This window comes from Euphorbia lathyris, chromosome 2 (genome assembly GCF_963576675.1).
Source record: "Euphorbia lathyris chromosome 2, ddEupLath1.1, whole genome shotgun sequence".
NCBI classification, from domain to species: Eukaryota; Viridiplantae; Streptophyta; class Magnoliopsida; order Malpighiales; family Euphorbiaceae; genus Euphorbia; species Euphorbia lathyris.
In genome coordinates this window covers 33,631,722-33,649,283 of record NC_088911.1, presented here as the reverse complement: position 1 = coordinate 33,649,283, position 17,562 = coordinate 33,631,722, and the positions used below count along the sequence as shown (strand labels likewise).

At 32.0% G+C, this 17,562-nt stretch overlaps 1 protein-coding gene across 2 annotated transcripts; it reads left to right on the top strand.

Moving 5' to 3' along the window:
* The first annotated feature begins 8,445 nt into the window (after positions 1-8,445).
* On the top strand, positions 8,446-14,898 carry LOC136217706 (uncharacterized). Of its 2 annotated transcripts, none has more exons than XM_066004348.1 (6): positions 8,446-9,003; positions 9,616-9,815; positions 13,257-13,539; positions 13,644-13,729; positions 13,830-13,921; positions 14,012-14,898. In XM_066004348.1, exons 1-6 carry the CDS (start codon positions 8,716-8,718, stop codon positions 14,272-14,274), a joined length of 1,212 nt encoding a protein of 403 aa, XP_065860420.1. In that variant the 5' UTR covers positions 8,446-8,715; the 3' UTR covers positions 14,275-14,898. The 2 variants fall into 2 exon arrangements, with proteins under 2 accessions (XP_065860420.1, XP_065860422.1); XM_066004350.1 differs by having other exon boundaries at positions 8,448-9,003; positions 14,030-14,898.
* Positions 14,899-17,562: the final 2,664 nt, after the last annotated feature.

Below are 17,562 nucleotides of genomic sequence, written 5' to 3'. Positions count from 1 at the left end.
GTATCAATTTAGGTCTCGATAACGGAACGAGGCACGCCATTGATATTACTCCGTTAAGTTATGACAATTATACGTGGAGGGAGAAATCAGAACTTAACGGGCAATAATGTGCCCAATCCTTTATCGATGCCTAAATTGATACCATTTTTTAAACATTAAGCATATATTGGTGTTATTTTGTATGTAGAGCCTAAATTGATACTTCCCCAAAAACCATAAACCTATTTTGGTACCTTACCCATATATTTATGGTTATAAATTTGAGGGTAAATAATTTATTATTCCCCACTTTTTTTATATAACTTACTGTTTAGTCCCCTATTTTGAGAAATGCATTATAAGGTTCCTATCTTTTATCACATTTAACCATTTGATCCTTTGTTCCTATTTTGAGAAATGAATTATAAGGTCTCTATCTTTATGCTGAATATAACGATTGAAATTCTAAAAAAATAGACAAAATGACCAAAAGAGAGTACTAATAAATTATTTACCCTAAATTTTAATAAAAAAAATATTTTGAATGATTTTATGTTTCTTTCTTCGTAATACAAGTTTTTGGTTTATAAAAAAAAATATTTTGAATGAGATCATTTCACAATTTAAACACGAATTAATGGAGCCAAAAAGAAAGATTAATGCCAAGAAGAAGAAGGATTAACTTCACCCAATATAACCCATAGCATAACCTAACCTAATCTTTACCTTTAAACATAGAACCCTATTCCTTCGCCACTATATCTGCCATGTAACTTCCTCTCTCCCCACATCTCATTCATGCAGTTTCTTCCCACATTCAGAATTCGGCCATCTCCATTGCTCCTTTTCTTCTCCCAAATAAGATCACCAGTAAACTCAATATTTTGGACACCACATATGCTAGCAACCACTCAGGTCAGATTCCATGCTCTCACTATTTCTCATTTCCAGGGGTTAACATTAATATGTATTATCTGTCTCTTTCACTTCTATTAATTTTCCTCTTTTTTCTAGCATTCGCTCTCTCATTTTCTTTTCCCCTTGCATCTTTGAATATTATTTTGTTTTTTTTTTCTACCTATCAATTTCTCATTCTTTCTCCACGATTGTTTTAAAGCCTTATAGGTTTGCTTTATGTTTGTTTGAATGGAAGAAGAAATTGGAAAGGTAAAAGATCTTTCTCTCTTCCTTTTTGTTCTTTTTGGTTTGATTTGATTTGGGTTTGTTTGAATGGGAGAAAAAATCTATTTTTTTCTCTATATTTTTTTTTATCGATTTCTTCTATTTCAGATTCTCTAAATGAAATGATTATGAAAAATTCCTTGTTCAATGGTTCTAAAAATTGAAGACGTTCGGATAAAATGTTAGATTCAGGTAATAACTCTACTGCAAATGAATGATATGATTAATGTCCAGATAGAATTGGTAGATTAGCATGTGAAATTTGAGATGGGTAAAATAAATCGATGGTTGAATTTGTTGTTTGAAGTTCCTCGGTTGAAAAGGTGTCACACTAGATTCTTGATGGTCCAAAATCAAAAATGTCAAGACAATGAGTTTGTATTATTAAGTTTCATGTGATGATAATAAGAGGTTTTACAATTTGGATTTTCTAGGATTTTTTTAAATTATATATATATATATATATATATATTTGTACAATTGTATTGACTGTGATTTTTCTTTTGACAGAAGGAAGTTGATTATTGCGCATATCAATGGGTTTGGAGCATAAATGAGTTTGGCTTTTCTCTGAAGAATTTTGAAAAGTAGAGGAAATGTGGAGAGTTAAGAAATTGAAGAATATAACATATTTCTTATCTTTTGTATTATTTATTTTATGGGTTGTTGTAATTTAAAATCTCTAAAGAATTTTGGAAAGTAGAGGAAATGTGGTGACTTAAGAAATTGAAGAATAGAACATATTTCTTATCTTTTGTATTATTTATTTTATGTTTCTTATCTTTTGTATTATTTATTTTATGGGTTGTTGTAATTTAAAATCTTCAGATATACAAAATTTCAATTTATTATTTTTTATATTAGCATTTTATTTTAATTTTATTTTATATTCCCATTAGATATAATTTCTCTAATTTCACGAGCCTGGCAAACAATAAATTGATCATTACTAGCAATTTAAATAATAACTAAATTTAAAAAATTTAAATAATAATATATATATATATTAAACAATTAATTTATTACTAAACGAATTATAATGTAAACAACGATAATTATTTGTCATAAATTATTATTTACAATGACAAATTTAATTTTAATATGACAGAACGGTTGAGTTTCTTATGAAGATTATGATATTATTAAAATTATATAATTTCTAGTTATTTTGATATTTGTCACCACAACTTATGTTTTTCAAGCAAAAGTATGAATTTGTCATTTAAAAGTTTAACAAATGGTGACAAAATAGAATATTCAGTGACGATGAATATTCATTAATGATGACGAAATGAACGTCATAAAAACTCACAAATATTATGACATTTTCATTTTTCCGTCATATAAAACTAAATGTTTGGTGACAAAACTAGAAATTGTCATATATACAAAATACCACGCTCATACTGTGACAATCATTCTGACGATAAAATTTCGTCATCTATTCTTTATTATGAAGAAAAAGCATCTTTTAGTGACAAATATTGTACGTCATGAAATGATGAATTTCTTGTAGTGATGCTTTCTTAGTTGAAAAAGGGATCAACTCTCCTATTATAGCAATTTTTCTTTCTTAGCGTTTCCCCATTGACTCGATAATAATTACACACATAAATGCATACACAACAAATAAATTCTACTGTAATTTTTTTTAATATGCCACTAACTTTCTAAAGAATGAAGAGAAATAGAGTCAAACTTCCAAAAAATAGACACCAACCCAATTAACTATCAAACAAACAATAGCGAAAGAGATATACACCTGAAACTCTTTCAAGGTAGACGAAACAGATGTTTTTGTTGTTATAGAACAAAAAAACTCAAGCTTCAAGGCTTTTATTTGTCATGAACCTGATGAAGCAAAGAGGGAAGGCATATATATATTGCTCTAGCAAACACTTGAATGCTGCAAAGAACTGCTAGAGCCAACACTCATATAACTTTTGAAAAGGATATGATGCTTTACTCACATTGCTCTAGATGAATGTCTTCAATATCTTGTGCAAATTCAAGGTTGATATGCTTCAAATTATGGTATCTTGACTGCAAAAAATCGAAAGTACACTATTTGCAAATCAAACATCTATTCTTAAAATACCATCAATTAAGTTCTACCAAAAACGTAATCTACGTATTTCCAATTGATTATATTACAAAATAGCATCGCATATCAAATCATTTTAGCCATTTGAAAAAGGAAAAAGAAAAACACAGAGAAAGAAATTGAGATGATTACTAGTTAAAGAGCAGCTATAAGTATATATGCAGCCTTATTCATCTAATGAAAGACAATAACCTTGATTAAAAGAAAAAATGAACACAGATTATGGAAACGATTCAAAGTAAATATTGATGGGGAAAATGAGAAAAATAGAAAATAAAATACCAGCTAAAGAGGAGGGTGAGATGAAAGTGCGATGTATTCTTTCAGCTAATCAAATTTTGATGATTTGATGTGGGTGTGAGAGAGGCGTAACAGTTTATAATTTGAGATAGATAGGGATTTATCACGTGAAAAATGGAGGAATTTGAAATATAAAAGGATGAGATTTGGGAGCTGTAAAATTGCCAAAAAATCAGGGATATGGAGGAATTTGATTTTAAACTTCGCATCTATTGCCGCTGAATAAAAGAAAGATTAAAAATAAATAAAATTAAAAAATTCAGAATTTCGTGAAATTGACACATCAGCCTTTTACATTCTTAAGTGCTCTAATATCATGACATGTGTTACTTTTGTTCCACACTTTAAATTTAGAAAACTTAATGAAAAGAAAAAAATATTAAATAATCATAGTTGAGAGGTTTTGAGAGTTCAATTTGTATATGTTTATATAGAAATGGACTCTACAAAGAGTATTCTAAATTTTCTCTATAAAGATTATTTAAATTTTCTGAGAGGAATCTGATAATGAAGTTTCTTGGTTTGTGCATCATCCTCAAGAGCTTCTGCGGCAATATTAGATTATCAATATTACAGATTTCATAAATTTCTAAAATTTAAAGTATATAAATTTATTGTAACATTAAGCAGCACTTTTATATATAGAATTAGCAACCACCAAGATTGAGTATTATGATTCTCTGTTTTTAAAATTTATGCAACTACCGTTATTAAAAAGTTTGCGAAATAAAAATTCTCAACAAAATCTAGCATAACATACAAAGCAATTTAATATTATGTTTATAACAAAATCTCATATAATTAACACCACCATAATTCTTTTCAATCTAATATTTTACATACAAATTAAGTGCAAATTATTTGAATTTGTTTCAAAATATTTCTAATCATTTATTAATTTTCTTCGCATTACATTTGAAATTGATTTGATATTTGTTTTAATGATTCAAATTTAAAGTAGATTAAAAAAAAGTGACAGTGAAGTATTATTGTGATTTTAGAAGGATTAAGATCTTTATTGGTTTATTCAATTATGAAAAGCATAGCGAAATTAAATTAAAAATTCAAAGTAATCGAATATAAGTTTTTAGTTTCCATTTTTTTCTTCTATATATGTGTTTTAATCTAAATAATAAATAAAATAATAATTTATGATGAATTTCGCACATTATGCGGGTCTATATCTAGTAACAATATCCTTCACGCCGAGGTATTCAGATACCGCCCCTATGCCAATGTATCCGGATACTGCCCCATTCTAAGGTATCTGGGCACTACCCCACTCTAAGGTATTTGGGCACCACGTCATTCTAAGGTGCTAAATATATATCACATATCATGATAAACAGTACAGAGTATCCCTCATCTTGAGATACTCATCTCAATTTCATATACAACTCTTCACACACAACACTTCAATCACAAACTAACCACTTGGTATAACCTATTTGAAGCATGTCTTTTTTATTATTACCTCTCTAGTATGACCTTTGCTTCCACAACAATCGACAAACTCAGAATAAAAAGTTCCAACCAACTATACACATGACAATTATCATATTACTCAATCATGCTAACGATTCTTATCCAAAACATATCAAACATCAATCCTTCTCAAGATTGTTAACACAATCAATTAATGCATATACATCAATATCACTCGTGGAGTCATTTATACAATTAATCACTTAAATATCATACATAACAAACAAGCAATGAGATATATGTCAACTACCACTTATTGGCAATCAAAACAACTTCACTGAAATGCTAAGTCTCAATCATTGATCGTCTATCCTTTCACAATTGTTTAGAATACTATTTATTGACTTTATCAAAACTAAACAGCAGAGATGCAAAGAATATTGACGACACATAAATACAAAGAATCATATTTTTTTTATCTATCTCTCATACATATATATAGGTTATAATTAAGTAACCGATATATATTATAATTACTCATTTAAAAAAAATTACAATTACTCCTTATTATATTTATTACCCAATTTATTTATATTATTTATAACATTTATTTCTAATAACTACTTTAATTAAATTCTAATTTAATATACAAACATAAATTAATTATATAACTATTATTTTTAGGATGCTACACTTATTCCTAATTAATTTCAAGCCCTAATTTTTCGGATGTTTCACTTACCCTCAAACCAAATACAGCTGACATTATTAAACCATCATTTACCTTATATTGTTTTCAAACACAACAAGGTATTTCATAGAGGATTACCATACTTGACTTAATTTACATTGTCTTATCATACATTATGACACCCAATCCAAACAAAGTGTAAAGTGATCTATTAACCACCCGAATTTATTTAGATAACCCATTTGTCTCCTGTACTTACTTAAAATGATCTATCAGCTCATTGAACTTACTTCGCGTGATATACACTTTAATTCGTTCAAATCACCTCTCGCTCTGTCACGTGAATTTAGAGAGTTAATCATGTCACTTTAAGCAAGTTTAGAGGCTAAGGAGACGCTTTTAAGTTCATGAGGTTAATCCGTTTTTTTATCAAATTTAGAGGGCTCATGACGTATTAAGCCTAAAAAATAACATAAAATGTATTCATAGCCCTCGAACTATATCACTACTAATATTATAACTCTTAAACATCATTTTATAACATAAAAGTTTGTAAAATTTATATCACACTAATATTGAAGTCGTAATTAAAAAAATCCATTTAAAAAATTAAACGAAATGATAATATGAACAAATTTAACTATATTATTCACTCTCTTTTTAATCTATGTCTTTATAAAATATGGCCAACTACATATTATCTGCAGATTGATTTTTAACAAAAAAAAAAAAAAAGATTTGAATCTTAATATCAGTACAATGTAAAGTTTAAAGACTTTAATATCACGAAAATAAAGTTAATGTTATTCACATTATTATTTTTTTTTTTAAGGAATGGAGAAATATATTTATCAAAACAAATGAGAGTTTACATCATATTTAGCAATAGATCCAACAAACCCAGGAGAAGAGTTCCAATAAGACGGGCTAGAAAAGAAAAATAAATTCTTAACTAGATTATCTGCTACCATATCGACATTACATGAAATATACGAAAGAAAGAAATCCATGCACCACTTAGATAAGCTTAGGCATGAAACCAACATACTACCCAACTCCAAAACATCACCGACCTTAGATAGGAAACTATCAACTATGCCTTTAGCGTCCATCTCGAAATTCATGTTATAATTTAGGGATCACAAATATATCTTAGAAATTGCAATAAATCAGAAAATGATAATTTGCTCCATACGAAAAAAAGAAAAAAAAGAAAAAGAATAAGGGTGCACGTGGTAGGTTAACCAGTTCATTAAAGTTAATTCGGTTGGTTAACCATTTGATCAGTTTTTTAAAAACACTAACCATACACCAGTCAACTAGATTCGGTTAACCACTAATCGGTTAACTAATTATTTCGACCGGTTAATCTTTTATTTCAGTTTTTAACCATTAGTAAATAAAAATAAAAATAATAAAAGAATTCTAATTTTTTTTAATTATGAGTGGGACAGAGGGTTAACGAAGAGTTGAATAGATTAATGATGAAGAGGGAGGTGTGCATGCATTGTGACTGTATGGACTATGGACTGGAGAGTGAAGGAGATAAAGAAGACGCGACAGAAACTAGAAAGGATGAACTAAGTAAAAAATAAGATTCAAAACAAAGAAATGAAAAAATAATCAGTGGATGGATTGTATAAATAAACAATATTTATTTTTATTTATTATGATAATATTGAATATTCAACTTATATTTTAATTCGTATAAACAAATTTTAACATAAATTAAATATTATTTCTATTTAATCAATGAATATTCTGTTTTTCCATAGCTAAGAGTGATGAGAAAAGAAAAATTCTTTCTCATTTGTAATAAGATTTTATATTTTTTTGGTGTACAAAACAAAAATACATGGGGTGCTGTCTATATCTTACTTTCAAAAAGATAATCATTATATGTGAATTGCTCAATGCGGCTCCCAAATTCCTAGTTACCATCCCATTTGGACTTTTTTGCCCTTCTCATAATTTTGATAAAAAAACTAAAAATTCTTTCTCTAAAATCACAAACTCGAACACTAATAATTGAAATTATGAAAATAATTGATATGCGACCATCCGAATCCCGAAAATGGATGATTATGAGTCGGAAACAATAAAATTTACATTTTTTTTTCTCAAAAAAATCATGAACATAATGCATATTTTTTGTGACGATTAGCATTTGTCGTCACAATAAATTAGAGAATTTTCTATTTTCCATCGCTAAAAAGTCTAGAATTGTGTCTAGGCCCAATTTTGGTCTAGGTGGGTGCCAGATCCGTCCAGCCAAGGGCTGGGCGGATCTGGCACCCAACTAGACCAAAATTGGCGTTTTTTTCTAAAAGGGCAAACTTGTCCCAATAGGGGCGGTAAGAGGTAATTTGGGGGCGGTAAGTAGCAACAACTGATATATTTAGATAATTACTTGTAACTAAGTAGGTAACTAATTATTAATTAGTATAATCGGATAATATGTAATTATTTATATTATATATAAATGTAAATTAAAATTAAAATAAATATATTTTTATATATTTTAAAAAAATATTTATATATTTTCGGTTTCAGTTAACTGAAATTTTTGGAATACCGAAACGGTAACTATAACCATTAACCACTATTTTTAAAATTAAAAATTATACATCAATCTATTAACTTTATTTTTTATTTGGTTTCGGTTTGATTTTTTAGTTTTATATTTCGGTTTTGGTTTGATTTTTCAGTTTTGTGGAGTTGCACCCTTGAAAATGACTATTTGCCATTTAGTTTGAGGGGAGGTCAATTTTGCCGTTTTACATTCAAATTGTTCAAAATCCCACGCCGAAGGATAAAACGGAGCGGAAAAAGGGATAGTCGTCGCCGTTACCAGTACAGACCGACCACCGCCACCATCCTCCCTCATTTACGGTCAACATAACGTCTTCTTGTTTTCTTAGACTCGCATCTTTTCTTCTTATAACAATACAGGTACTTAACTTCATTCTCACTGTTAATTCAAATTTCATCGCTTAAAACCCCTGTAAAACCTTCCAAAATCGATTACTTCATAATGTCTAATGCCATAACTCGGACTCGTTCCGGCAACCGATTATATCACGCGCCGCCTATGAGGCATCAGCAGCAGCAACTCCTGCTGCAGAAACAACTTCAGATGTCCTTGAGCACCGACAGCAGAATCGGTTCCGCCGAAGTGGAGACTCGTTCGGACTCGGATCATTCGACATTGTACAAGTCCAACTCGGCGTTGGCTTCTCCTAATATGAACTCTAGCTTGACTAATTTAGATCGCCTTGTGGAATCGGTTTCTCCTACTGTCCCTGCTCAGTACTTAGACGAGGTAATTCGTAGTTGCCAATGAATCGTTGTTCTGCTGTCTTTTCACTTTAGCTTATCTTGTATTGGGATTGATGTAGCTTTTCGCCAAGAATGTGAGTTTTGAAGGGGCTTTTGACTTATTCTGGGTCCATTCTTGTTATTGGGGATCGAGCTTTAAAAGTTCTTGCTTTAGAAATCAACTAGAAAAATAGAGGAGCTTTGCCGTAGTTTTTCTATGCAGAATTAGTTTAAGTTGTCCAAGAATTCAAGATTTGCTTCTTTTATCATCTCAACAAGAACCAAGAGCCATGCTTTTTCATCAGGCTTTTGAGAAACTATGGTAAAATTGGTTCGAATGTTCCAGTTCAATGCTTAGAGGGGCGAATAAAAACTATGGAGTTTTCTCGATGTCTTCTATTCTTTTGGTTTTGTGTAAAAATCTTATTAACTACTCCAAAATCAATTTGGCCAGGTTTAGTTTTTTTTTTTTTTTCCTTCGAATTTTATAATAATGTTGAACAATTCAGATTTAGATGACATTTCGTTATAATTTCTAATCTGTGAATTTCATAAAACTTGCTTGGCACTTTCAGAGAACTATTTTATGGTGTTAATTTTCAGTTTGTCTCTGTAGGCTTTGCTATGCGATCAGAGAACTCAAGTATCGGATGTTGAGCAATTCTTTTGTCTCGGGGATCTATGGGAATCATTTAAAGAGTGGAGTGTATATGGAGTGGGAGTGCCTCTCCTATTAAGTGGGGGTGATGCTGTTAAACAGTATTATGTTCCATCCTTGTCAGGCATACAGTTGTATGTAGACCCTAGTAGGTTGAGGTGAGCATATTTTGCATTTCTTTTTCCTATTTTACCTAGCTGTTTTCAAGTTCTCATTGCTCTATGTTCTTTGTTTCGCTTACTTTAGAGCATCTCTAGTGGTTATGGGCAGGGACCAATTTGCAATTTTAAAAAATTGGAAGACACCTGCCAACCACTAGAGAAGAACCATTTGAAGTCGCCAATGTCTAGCAAGTCAGGATTGGCGACTTGCTTGGCTTCAAGTTGATTCAAGTAAAAGACGCTCGGTGAAGAGTGTGTCTGATTAACTAGCGCGAGATGAATGGAATAAAAGGTTGCGTGGCTTGTAGAAGCCATTTTAGGCGTGTCCCGCTTCCTTGATAACGGCTTTTTCCGTGGTTGAGTGGAGCAGACTTCAATAACCTTTTGGGCTGCAATTTATTTTTTAATTGAATTTAACATTTGTCTGCCTAAACGAGCAGAAACAATAAATTTAGAAACATTAAAAAAAAACCTTCCTATAATCACAACGAATATATTCTTATTAGTTTTTTCTTCAACATCACTGTGGTGATCGTGGCCTTTCAGACAATTTTGGGACCTATCACCGTCGTTCTCTCTCACGTGTTCCGTGCAAGTCTGGAAGTTTCTTATTTTCTGTTTTAGCATTCTGCATTTCCTGTCAACAAAAATTCCAGTAATTAAGGGATATCAGCCTGCTTCAGTGACATTTTTTTTTTTTTTTTTTTTTTTTGCTTAAACTTTAATTCTCCTAGCTGGCAGAGTAAGAGATACAGTACTTCTGTAATTATTTGAGTGGAGCCTTACCTATCATGCAACGGATGCAATGCCATTAATAATGATGCAAATTCCTTTTGGGCAGTCCTGGTGGGTTCTTTATGCATTTTAAGCCTCACTTCTCAGAATAAGATGAGATTTAGCCTTAAGGACAAACAGTTGGAGTTGAGTGTCCTTGGCCTTTTATTGGAAATGGGATTAAGGATGTAGCTACCTATTCTTGAAATCATGTCACCTGGGTTTTGGAATAGAAGGAAAATATGCGCAAAGATGCATTGGTTTTAGCAGAAAGTGATTGGTTTCAGGCTTTCAGCCTTAATGAGAATGCAGACTTGGTTAAACTGAAGCATGTTCCTGAAATAAAATTCGAACTGAATATGAAGGCTGATCGATATTTTGGGCGATTAACAGAACAAGGTCCAGAATTGAATGTCTTACTTTTGCATAACCATGTATTTTCAAGTCTCATTTTCTTTTTTCTTTTTTGACATGAATCTAGAACATACTTGTGGCTAGCTGGTGGTGGTGCACTATGTTTGTCTCTATCTTGAAGTATAGCTTTCAACTTATTATGACCACCTCTTGAATTCCATTAAAATGTTTGGCATTCTTTTCAGCTATTGTCATGACATTTCATGAAAATGCTGTGCAAGTGTATATTCTTTATCCGCTTTCTAAATGCATCACCATGATGCTGCTTTAGTGACTGCTCCTCTTTACTATATTTTTCCTGGATCATGACGGTGTCAAATTGTTATGAACACGGCTTTGGGATCTTGCACCCTAAAATCCTCTAGGAAAGAATGCTTCAAAGTCGTCCTTCCTTTACCTATCTTGTTGAAATGGTTAGGAGCTCGTTAAGAGAGAACCCCACGATCTCAGAATTGTTAGGAGCTTGTTAAGAGAACTCTGCGATCTCTTAAGGTTTTAATTGGATTTTCAACTGATGCTATTTTATTAATAATCTCCCCTTTAAATAGAAGAGACAGAATTACAAAATAGGAATAATGCTAGCTAGGGCTGCATAGGCATAAATTGATTAGGAATAGGAAACAACAACTAATTAGGAAAAGAGAATAACCACTAATTGCGGAAATCAAGACCTATCCTGTATGGTAACTAACTATTGCAGAAATCAAATTAATGAATGAATCCTAAATAGACAGAAACTACTACAACTGAAACAAATCCTAGATGGAAAATAATTAATGCATGACTCCTAATTAGGACTCTAAATCATAATACTAATTAGGACTCTAAACAGCAACAGCTCGTTCATGACACAAATATTTCAATAATTTTTCCTTTGGTCTTATTTGTACCGTATTTAATAAAAAATTCCTCCTAACCTTTTGTTTTACGTTAGAAGGAATCTCTTAGACTTGCAAGAGCCATCAAGTTAGGACTTCTGAACCACTTTGTTGGCATTAGACATCTTGGGATTGGTGATGGGTGGTGCATCACATACTATAGGTACATATGATATGAGATATAGTCTAGTTGTAGAAGAAATATGTCCTTAATTGCTAAACCATTCTTTAGAACTGAGCATATCCTCAGGATTCACTGGTGTTTCATATTGAGATATGAGACATGGGTCACTATTAAACTTGGTTGGAATTAGGGCATTTTTCAACTGTAATTAGCTAATTCCATCAGTTTGCAGAGGTGTCCAACTACTAGTACACTGAACACAGCTACAGTGACATTGACTTGGTATGTCCATAACTATATTTCTGGAAATCCTAGTAGCAAAGCACTTCAGTAGAAACAGCTAGTTATATCAAGTCTGATATGTTGAATTAGATTGGTTATAAAAGCTGTTTTGTTGTGCCAAAAGGGTAATATACTAATATTCTTTTTGGTTGTCACATAAGTAATATTCCTCCACATTGAGTTCACATCCATCTGTGTATCTCCAATCAACCGATGCAAACCAGTTTAGTATTGTATTAGGGAATTGAAATGCCCTGTCAGAACCAACAGCAACTGCTAACTATTGACCGTGCTGTGGATATTATTAAAAAATGATTAGGGCAATCTTATCCAATCCAAAGATTTTGTGGGGTTGTGCATCTGTGTTTGATAAGTATCTGAAAGATGGCTCATGGTTGGGGACAAGTTCGGTTATCCTGCAAGCTCCAGTCCTTATATTTCAGTATGATCTCAATGTCAGAAACTTAGATGACAAGCTTTTTCTAAGCATGTCTGCGCAGATAGTAGAAGCCAAATGAGGGTTATGCAATCAAAATTGTTTTGCTGAGTGCTAAATGTTATGCCTGCAAACTCCAGTGTTTCTATTTCACAGTTTGATCTCATAAAGGTTAGAAATTTAGAGAACCTGCTTTATCCTTAAGTATGTGTAACAAAAATGGTAGAGGCCATATTTGGGTTATGCGTACCCTTTTCTAAATCTTTGTAGTGTGTGTGTTATACTCTTTTTTTCTATTCTTTTCTTTATGCAGCTGGAACTTGCTGGGGGAAGTTCCCTGCTATTTGTATATTTTCAGGATAATGAATCTGTTGAAATGGGGCTATGCTTTCAATCATGTTGAAAACAGGCAATGATTGATTACTATGTGCTGCCTATAGAAGTGTGTTGTGATTCCTTACATTTCCGTATGATCTGTACTCTTTTTTTTTTTCTTTTTTTATGACTATTTCACATTTATATTATATTAGGAGGCATGTTGATGACAATGAGGCTGAGTCTTTTAGGAATGCAAGTAGTGCTGGTCGAGGTAGCAGCGAGTGTGAAGCAGAACAGCAAGCCAAAGGTGGAGTGATGGGTCAGGGTAAACACATGAACTCAAATTTCCAGGGAACGCAGAGAGTTAGCTTGAGAGACAAATCTTTTAATGGTTCATCCAGTGAAGAACCAGAGAATTTAAATTCACCTGGCCTTCTTGTCTATGAATATTTTGAACAGGAGCAACCACACAATCGGAAACCTTTATATGACAAGGCAAGTCAATGCTCATGAATATTAGCATACTAAGGTTTATGTTTGCTCGATTTTTTTCCTGGCTCAGTCACTTGTGCACCCATGCCTCCCTGGCATATTTTCAGGTTTCAACTCTTGCGTCTCAATTTCCAGATATTAAACGCTATAGAAGCTGTGATTTATCCCCGGCTAGTTGGGTTTCTGTGGCTTGGTAATCTTTCTCCCTCTATCAGATTGATATTTGAATATTGAAATTGTTACCGGTAGTGATTATCATTTGCATTTCCTTGTGTTCTGGAATATGGAAACAGGTACCCAATATACAGAATACCTGTGGGTCAGACACTACGAAATTTCGATGCATCATTTTTGACCTTGCATGGTTTATCCACACATGCTAGAAGTACGTTTTTCCTCTTTCTCTTCGTGTCCCTGTGCACATGTCTCAGTTAGTGATGGGGTGGGTCATTTTGCGGTTCTGATTATGGAATAGTTTTTATAACTGCTGCAGGCAAGAATCAGGTGCACCTTGATGTGCCGAGTGGCAGAAAGTTAAATGGCATGGCTGCTTCTTCCAAGATTGTTCTACCCGTTTTTGGGCTCGCTTCATATAAGTTGAGAGGTTCAATTTTAACTTCAGGTGGAGCCCACGAAAGGCAGCAAGCAGACTCTCTATTGCAGGCTGCTGACAGTTGGCTCCGATCTTTAGAAGTTAAGCTGCCCGATTTTCGGTTTTTTGTTTCACGTAATTCATAAAATCAGTTATAGTAGCGGCCAGTGGGGTTAAATAGTCTTTTATCTAAGAACCTTCCTCGGATGCAGAAGAGCATACTTTTTGCTGTTTGTAAGCTCTCAACCCCATAGCCGTATTAGAGAAAAGAAACAGGGAATGTAGTTGGATTTTTGGTTACATCAGATGCATACGTTCTGCAGAACTTATGATCTGTGCTCATCAGTTAATCACCCGCAACTCCTGTTTACTTGTTTTGGTGTTCCCTGTGATACGATCCTCAAACTTTTGGCCCGAAGCGGCAGTTCTGAGCACAGGATATGTTCTGATTTTGATTTTAAACCCTGTGAATTGTTTCAGCTATTTGGTTCTGGAGCATCTCATAGTTGATGTAACGTGAGTGTTAACTGTATAGTACTTGAAGGATTAAAGTTTCTATAGGCTGTAGCAACTTTGTGGATAGATATCCCCAAGATTACAGGAATATGGGATTCATAACCATTGACAAGATTTTGATGAGCAGAGAATTTCTTGTCATATTGTGTTAGTACTGTACTGAATACTTGTATCACTTGTGAATTGTGATGAAGAATTATTACCACAATAATTTGTGTGGGTGCTTTATTAATCGAAACATATACTTGAGATCATTTCTTTGCTGTTTATTCATGTCTAGTTTTCGGTTTAAAATCTAAATTTGCCTAACATTTTTGGGAAGTTCAGATTTATTCTTAAGGTAAGAAACTGTTCAACATTTTCAATTTGTAGTAATTTTAGGCTCAAGTTGTGGCCAAGTCAATTTTTGACTATTTGTTACTTTGAGTCCGAAATTGCTTCATGTACAGTTACAAAAACGTTAAGAATAGATTCATGTGCACTTCCCTAATGGTAAATTTAGGTTTTTCCCCTTAGTTTTTGATTGACTGTTAAGGTAAACTTTTTGTGGGCCTTTTGTTTTGAATTGATGTTACTTAAAGGAACAAATTGATTAGGAGGCTATCCAATTCAGGCCATGGTAGTTTGTTCTTTCATTAAGCAAGAAAAAGGTCACTGGTTTTTCTTCCAAAACCTTTCCCAGCGAGGTCTTAAAAGAAAAGTTGGGATTGAATATTTTTGGAATAAATCACTATTTCACTTTTGTGTGTATTTAAAATTTTGTTAGTATGTTACTCATTCGGGTTTTTTTATACGTCGTTTAAGATTTTTTTTTTTATCAAAATCAATACAATATTAATGAGAATTGTTTTGAATTTTTTTTAACAAGAGTTTTATCAAATTTTTTAGGTTTTGAAATGTTTCATGTAAATCCTTGAAAAAAAAGACACTATGCATTCAAATTTGGTATAAATTGCGACCAAATGATCATAACTCAGTTAATACACCTTTGAAATATGAGGTGGGAGGTTGTGGTTCGAATCCATTCTTTTAAAAAAAATATTAAAAAAAATTGGGATAAATTCACATTATAAATCTTTAACTTAATATTTTAGTGACAAAAGCATGAAAAGATAAAAAAATAATATGAAATAATATTTTCCATAAAAAGTAACACAGCCTAAATCTTAGAAAAATCTCTAGTTGCATTTTTAGAATAATCTCTCTTGTTAAAACAAGTTAGAATTTGTTTCCGCTTATAATAGTTGGCTGTAGAGATGGATTAATGACAAGATTATAACAAGTTGGAATTTGTATCCGCTTATAATTGTTTATAAATATAAAATTTTATCTCTATAGTAATTGAAATTGAATGAAGTCTATCCTTGTTCTAAGAATAAGATTATGCAGAAATAAGGATAGGATCAAGTTCTATCCATATACTAAAGGCCCGGGCAAGGAAGGCGTAAGATAGGAGTTTCAAAAAGCTTTTTCAAAGAAGACTGGCTAAGGGGGCGTTTGGGTGCTCGTTTTCGTGCTCCTGTTTGCCGTTTCAGTTTGAAATGGAGAGTTTTAGATGTTTGGTTAGTGACATTCTTGTTTGCCTTTTACACTTGAAAAACAGCATTAGGTGTTTGGTTAGTAACCTCCTGTTTGCTTTTTACATCTGAAAAGCAGCATTTTACAAAAGCAGAAAATCTCTGCTTTTTGGAAAAACAGCTTTTTCCAACAGCAAACCGTAACAGCAAACAACAACTAGCAACAGCAAGCAGGAACAACAAACAGCAAACCGTAACAGCAAACATCAAACAGCAACAGCAAACAGTAGGTAAAACAAACGGACCCTAAGGCTAAAAAGAGCAGTCAAAGGTTTGTTTAACTTGTTAAAAAAAATAGAGATTTTACGTAGGAAAAAAGCAAAACATTAGTTCTTAACTAAATATTTAAAACTCTCATTTTTAATATAAAAAGATAAACATCCGTTAAATACGTAAATTTTTTCATTTTCAATATGAAAAGATAAATATAAGGTAAAAATTGAATAAAGAAACGCTCATAAAATGATTAGATAAGTTCTAAATATATTTTAGAATATAAACAACTACAACTATACAACTAAAATTAAGGGTGCTAATGGATTGGGTTAGGATTCCTTGAAATCTAAAGGATTCCAAAGGGATGGAGAATTACCAAAATGATGGGAGACATTATTCATGAATCATGTTGATTATTCTCTTTTGAATTTTATAAATTAAATCAACAATGCGTATATGCCTATCCATCCACCTTATATATACGTTGTTATTTAGCCTTTCAAAAGAATATTTAATAGACTCAACTTGCAAATACATGTATTAGCCTTTCAAAAGAATATTATATAATGATGGTTTCATAAAAAAAAAAAAAAAAAAAAAAACAACAACTATAATGATGGTGCACAATGTTAACAACAGAGAATGGAATCTCAAGGAGACTTCACGGTTAATTAATAAGTTTTAAAGACTAAAATTAGGGTTATCAATAAGATTTAAATCAGGTACGTACATGCTTCGTTACTTTCATTCGGTTCAATTCTAAAATTAAGAGAATAAATATGATTATTACCATATTTATCAATTGCAATGTATAATTTAGTGTTCTTCGTCATCATTATTATTGAGGTTATCATTATTATTAGGTTATAAGGATCCTAGATATTTTCATAAACAGTTTTTTTTTGGAATTAAAAAATTGATTCGAGCTTATATCATCTAAACCGGGGTTGGATGTGAGGTTGAAATCCGTGACTTTTTCTTTACCTGGTTGATGAGTGTCAACTTTAACGATGGGATCACAACTTTGATTGAACAACATTCTTCATTTTCATAACTCACGGTAGTTGTGCGTCTATTGTTCGCAGTTCAAAAATAAGATACAGTGGGATCACATCATTTGGATTC